We start from the raw sequence: 6,384 nt of genomic DNA on the forward strand, positions 1-6,384 counted from the left end.
ATGTTGCTGCTTCGCGATATAATTTAAGTCATTACAATTTCATGTTTTTTAAAGTCACTGTAGTCATGTGTAGGGTATACGTATATTTATGCATTCGCATTCCTCCAGTTTCGCCTGCATTTATGTACTTGCATATGTACACGGATTGTCCGTACGCATATGCATGTATGTATGTACATACATGCAATATAATTGATATTTATATATACTTTGTAACCGCATTGCAGCATTTATCATTGTCCCTTTTTATGTTTAGTGTGAATATGCTCAAGAACCTGTTGCGCTCTTACATATGTACTCACTATGTGCATATTTTGTGAACTTACCGCAATGCGTCAATCGCCGTTCTATTGCGCGCGCATATAAATTGCCAAATTCTTTCGCGCAAATGTCGACTAGATTTAGTCGTCGATCGAATTAGAACAGCGAAGCACACACTGCGGTGAGTACAGAATTTATATGTACATACATTTATAAGTGTCTAATATAAATGGTTATGTTTAAACGAACTTGAAGTGAATGTGAACAGGACACAGTTCATGGTCTTATCTAGTGTGGCTAATGCGAACTCATTCAACTATAGCTTAAAAATCAGAGATGAAAAGCTCGAGGAGGTAAAAATCATTAAATACCTAGGTATATACATTGATAATAAGTTAAAATTCGATGAGCATGTTGACTATGCAGTAAATAAAATTGCTACAAAAATTGGTCTCATGAAAATATCATGTAAGTACCTAGGAAGAAGATATAAAACACTTGTGTATAGGTCCATAATAGAACCACACTTCATATAGGCTGAATTTCTTTATTCATTCTGAACGTTTGGAATAAACTTTTTTGTTTACTTATTCTTTAGAACGTTCCTGATGATATGTTAACGTATATTTCAAACACATTCTGTTTATTCCGGCTGTGAAATGGGATTATCCGGAATGTATAAAGAAACGCAGCCATATTGTCCAACGATCTTTTTCATGGCAAGCGATACACAAATCGACAAGTTACAAAAAATTCAAAACAGAGCAATGCGATTTATACTGAATAAGTGTCACGATGCACCCACACGAGAGATGCTCGCCGATATGAACTGGCTGAGTCTTAATTTTTTATCACGCCATGAAATTCTTGTTCAATATAAAGAATGGTCGGTTGCCGGACTACCTGAGCGACAATCTCAGATATATAAATGAAACTCATTCATACATACTCAGGGAAAATATTAGCTTTAGATTGCCGTTATATAGGACAGAAGTGGATAAAATGAACATATTCTACAAAGGATTAAAGTGTTTTAACGAATTACCGCCACAAACAAGAAATTGTGAAAGCATTGCCAGCTTCCAGAGATCATTACTTGATCACTGTCGAACACTACCTATCAGATAGAGGCTCGGCATGGAAACAAATCCTCAATACGAGATTGGAAACTAGTGCTTTCCAACTGCCCTAAGAACTGAAGCAGCAATGTGAGAAGAGAGGTGCAGATTGGAAACTAGTGCTTTCCAACTGCCCTAACAACTGAACAAACAATGTGAGAAGTGAAGGTGCAGATTGGAGACTAGTCTTTTCCAACTGCCCTAACAACTGAAGCAATAATATGAGAAGGGAAGGTGCAGATTGGAAACTAGTTCTTTCCAACTGCCCTAACAATTGTGGAAATGATCAGCCCTGTTCTGCAATCCGAGTCGGAATCGCATCGGAATCGGAATTCAATTCCCGATCGGAACTTTTGTTTCGAAGTTAATATCGAATCCGATTGTGTAAAAAAAAGGAACAAACCTCCAATCTGTCAACTTTGTTTTGAAGTGTGTCAATTTCATTTGGATAAATAAAACCGAGAAAATAAACATGAGTTCAATTGTTTTATTGGCAATTTTGCTGAATAATGAGCAGCAAACATCTGAAAAAGTGAAGCGAAAAATTTTGCGCGATCACAGCAATCCCATGGAATTACCGGACTCAGCGTTAGTAGTATAAAAAGTTGTTTTTTATACTAACGCCATTTTAAACTATTAATTTATATTTTACAGCTTTATTGCGCTCTATAGAATAAACAAGCAAGCGTTCCTCATGATTTTGAGATACTTGCAGCCTTTTGTAAAAAGAAGCTCCATTCCCGCAGTCTTGAAGTTGGCAGCAACGCTGCGATTCCTCGCCGAAGGTGGGTATCAAAGATCTGTAGGAGTGGACTCAAGCATCGCTTTGGGAAGGAGCACCGTCTCCAAGATAATTTCAGAAATAATTACGCTCATGGAGCGGAGACTTTGCAGATTTGCGATCATAATATGGTTATTAGAGCTATTGATGCTTGTCATCCGGGTTCTAGCCATGACTTTTTTATATGGAGCATGAGCAATGCAAGACAGTTTGTCATGACGAAGTATCGAGATGGTGATCACAATTCGTGGTTATTGGGCGATGCCGGGTATGCTCTGGCACCTTTTCTATTAACACCATATAGAAATCCAGAACCACTGTCTATATAACACGCGTTTAACAAAACACATGCTTCGGCTCGTAATATAGTTGAACGAACAATTGGGGATCTTAAAACTCGTTTTCGGTCTTTATTAGGAACCTTGCAGTACAAGCCAAAAAAGGTTGTGAAAATAATTAATGTATGTGTTGCCTTGCATAATATTTGTCGCCACTAACGGGTGATTTTTTAAGAGCTTGATACCTTTTTTTTTAAAAAAAACGCATAAAATTTGCAAAATCTCATCGGTTCTTTATTTGAAACGTTAGATTGGTCCATGACATTTACTTTTTGAAGATAATTTCATTTAAATGTTGACCGCGGCTGCGTCTTAGGTGGTCCATTCGGAAAGTCCAATTTTGGGCAACTTTTTCGAGCATTTCGGCCGGAATAGCCCGAATTTCTTCGGAAATGTTGTCTTCCAAAGCTGGAATAGTTGCTGGCTTATTTCTGTAGACTTTAGACTTGACGTAGCCCCACAAAAAATAGTCTAAAGGCGTCAAATCGCATGATCTTGGTGGCCAACTTACCGGTCCATTTCTTGAGATGAATTGTTCTCCGAAGTTTTCCCTCAAAATGGCCATAGAATCGCGAGCTGTGTGGCATGTAGCGCCATCTTGTTGAAACCACATGTCAACCAAGTTCAGTTCTTCCATTTTTGGCAACAAAAAGTTTGTTAGCATCGAACGATAGCGATCGCCATTCACCGTAACGTTGCGTCCAACAGCATCTTTGAAAAAATACGGTCCAATGATTCCACCAGCGTACAAACCACACCAAACAGTGCATTTTTCGGGATGCATGGGCAGTTCTTGAACGGCTTCTGGTTGCTCTTCACTCCAAATGCGGCAATTTTGCTTATTTACGAAGCCATTCAACCAGAAATGAGCCTCATCGCTGAACAAAATTTGTCGATAAAAAAACGGATTTTCTGCCAACTTTTCTAGGTAATAAAATTCAATGATTTGCAAGCGTTGCTCGTTAGTAAGTCTATTCATGATGAAATGTCAAAGCATACTGAGCATCTTTCTCTTTGACACCATGTCTGAAATCCCACGTGATCTGTCAAATACTAATGCATGAAAATCCTAACCTCAAAAAAATCACCCGTTACAAAGTTTTAGAACGAATAAGAATTTAATTGAAATGTTCATAAATACAAATTTAATACATGTTTGTCTTTTTTATGAAGTTTTTTCTATCAACGTAGATGATTTTAGGCTTAAGCTGCTAAATTTTAACATGGTTTCAAAGTTTCGGTCTGATGGATATGGTGGAGTCGCCATTGCTGTCAGAAACAATATTAAATTCAAAATAATACATTTTCATTCAACAGCAGACATTTATGTGATAACTACGACTAACTTGCAACCAAATTTTATTTTTGTTTCGGTATATTTTGCACCTAGAATTTCGACACAAACCTTTAAAGATGAAATTGACAATTTATTTACTGTCTGTGAACGACAAAACAATGTGATTATTGGAGGTGATTTCAACGCTCGTGCTGAAATTTTTGGAGACGAGCTCACTAGTGCAAAGGGAAAAATTCTGGTTGATGCTTTGAATGCATCCTCCTTTCATTGTTTAAATAACAAAAGTTTTACCTTTTATCAAAATCAAGGAGCAGCTCACAATCAAAACGGCAGTGTTTTAGATCTTTCCTTTGTAAATGCGTGTAGCTCAAACTTTTCCTGGAATACACTTAATGTGTACCTTGGAAAAAGTCATCATAAGCCTATTTTAATTGAAATTCTAAATGTACAAACAAGAATGCATACTTTTGTTGCCAGAAAGAAATTACTGTCCAACCTTGGAAGTGCTGAATTAACTCCTGATTTCCCATAAATTGAAAAAACGTTTCAGAACAATATCAAGGCTGTCACCTACAAATGTTCGTCAAATAGAACTCCCAAAAAATGGTGGACGGATGAGCTTACTGCATGCTTCCGGAGGATGCAAGCAGCTAGACAGAAACCAAATAGATTTTGTAACCTGAACAATATTCAAGCTTTTAAGGACGCTCTCTTTTTGTGGAAAGATATGGTTAAAAAGGCTAAGGCTGAAAATTATAAAAAGCATTTAGATGAACTCAGCAACGTTCCCAATACTAAGGAATTTTGGAAGGGTATTAATGCAATTAGGGGAGCTACAAAACCAAACTCTTCGTTGTGGGAATGGGACTCGTCACGCAATTTGGACTATCTAAGATTTTTAAAAGGACAAGTTAATTCAAATGTTTTTCTTTTTGCTCCGATGCCTGCAGTCAGTCTATCTAAGACACCCTTCACTTTGGATGAATTATTATTGGCTCTTAACAGCAAATCTAAGGCAACAGCGGCTGGATGTGATGGCATTAAATATGACATGTTTAAAGCTCTTAGTCCAAATGGTTTCCAAAAGGTTTTGGTGGCCATGAACAAATGCTGGCAATCTAATACAGTCTTAAATTCTTGGATATTTATCAAAATTGTACCTTTGTTAAAAAAAGCAAGGACCCTACTTGTATACAAAGTTTCCCCGATTTCCTTAATTTCCGTTTCTGTTAAAATTATAAATTTAATGGTCAAGAATCGTCTTGTTGATTTTGTGAATAGGAATTCCCTTTTGCCTCTTCGGTCTTTGGCCTATCAGAAAAACAAATCAGTTGGCATGAGTCTGAATGAAATGACTCACCTGTAGTGCAATTCACTAACTTTTAACGATACGATTTGTCGAGGTCTAATATAACGATTTTTGTAAGTAACGATTGTGTTATTCGGTAACTCTTTTTTAACGACACTAAACAGCTGACATTTTCTTTATATTCCAATAAAAGAATGGTGGCATCTCAGCTTAACGAAACGTCAAAAAATGCGAAAAGCAGAAAGAAAAACGACGAAAAACAAATTAATTCCTTGCTTGCAAAGTGGTATACACATAGTTTTCTGAATATTTTAATATACTTTTAAAAAATTAAGTAAAATAAAACGTTTATTTATTTTGTATTATTAGACATAACCATTTTCGCATATTATAGAATGGCTTTGTCAGTACCCAGTGTTCAAAAGAGAAGCCGGACCACAGCAGAACAACTAAGTCGCATGGTGGACTTTTTGGCAGAAACGCCGGGATTGGCAGGATCAAGGTTCCAGAAGCTTCATGGCAAGTCGGACTGCGACAAGAAGTGGAGTGAGCTAGCGTCAATGCTGAATAGCCTTGGTGGTTCGGTGAAGAACGTCGACCAATGGCGCACAGTATATAGAAGTTGTTTAGTAATTTAATACCACGTTTAAAATTTTGTTTTGCAAAAAGGTATGGAGGGATTTGAAGAGCCGTACTAGTATTAAGGTGCGTGATAGAAAACGAAAGCAGGCAATGACGGGAAACAATCCCATTAATGAAGAGCCACCCACTGAGCTAGAGAGGCGTGTGATTGCCCTTGTCGGTAGCGACTATGTGCAGGGCCATGAAACTGTGTCTGAAAGTGTGCCAGTGGAAGTCATTAGGAACTCCAACTTCGTATGGAAGAGAGTGATGAAAGTGTCATCATCGAGATGTCATCCCACGAAGTGAGCATTGAGATGTGCACATCGACTCCTGTAACTCCTGCAGGAAAAACGCCTCGTAAAGGTGCAAAAAGAAGGCGTGTGGACGGTGGTACCGAGGCCCAAAAACATTTTTGGAAATTGCTCAGACCCAAGCAAATGCCTTAAAAGTAATTTACATATTTGTAACTTTACATAAGTGGCCGCTGTGGTGTAGTGGTAAGCAGTGCGCGTTTCCACTCCGCAGCACCCGGGTTCAAAGCCTGGTCAAAGCAACATCGCAAAAAATATAGAACAAAGTTTTTTCTTAACAGCGGTCGTCCGTCGGCAGGCAATGGCAAACCTCCGAGTGTATTTCTGCCATGAAAAACAGCTTCT

At 37.9% G+C, this 6,384-nt stretch overlaps 1 protein-coding gene across 1 annotated transcript; it reads left to right on the forward strand.

The window, feature by feature from the left end:
* The first annotated feature begins 3,698 nt into the window (after positions 1-3,698).
* LOC118736452 lies at positions 3,699-6,048 on the forward strand. The gene is made up of 2 exons (XM_036466543.1): positions 3,699-5,715; positions 5,774-6,048. Exons 1-2 carry the CDS (start codon positions 5,500-5,502, stop codon positions 6,032-6,034), a joined length of 477 nt encoding a protein of 158 aa, XP_036322436.1. The 5' UTR covers positions 3,699-5,499; the 3' UTR covers positions 6,035-6,048.
* Positions 6,049-6,384: the final 336 nt, after the last annotated feature.

This window comes from Rhagoletis pomonella, unplaced genomic scaffold (assembly GCF_013731165.1).
Source record: "Rhagoletis pomonella isolate Grant_MI unplaced genomic scaffold, Rhpom_1.0 Rhpom_scaffold_00003, whole genome shotgun sequence".
Lineage (NCBI taxonomy): Eukaryota > Metazoa > Arthropoda > Insecta > Diptera > Tephritidae > Rhagoletis > Rhagoletis pomonella.

Excerpts from the sequence above, each read along its gene's own strand:
- LOC118736452 (XM_036466543.1), top strand. The coding sequence starts at position 5,500 with ATGGCTTTGTCAGTACCCAGTGTTCAAAAGAGAAGCCGGACCACAGCA. Across the intron at positions 5,716-5,773 it reads ACGTCGACCAATGGCGCACA|GTATGGAGGGATTTGAAGAG; the intron begins GTATATAGAAGT and ends TTTTGCAAAAAG.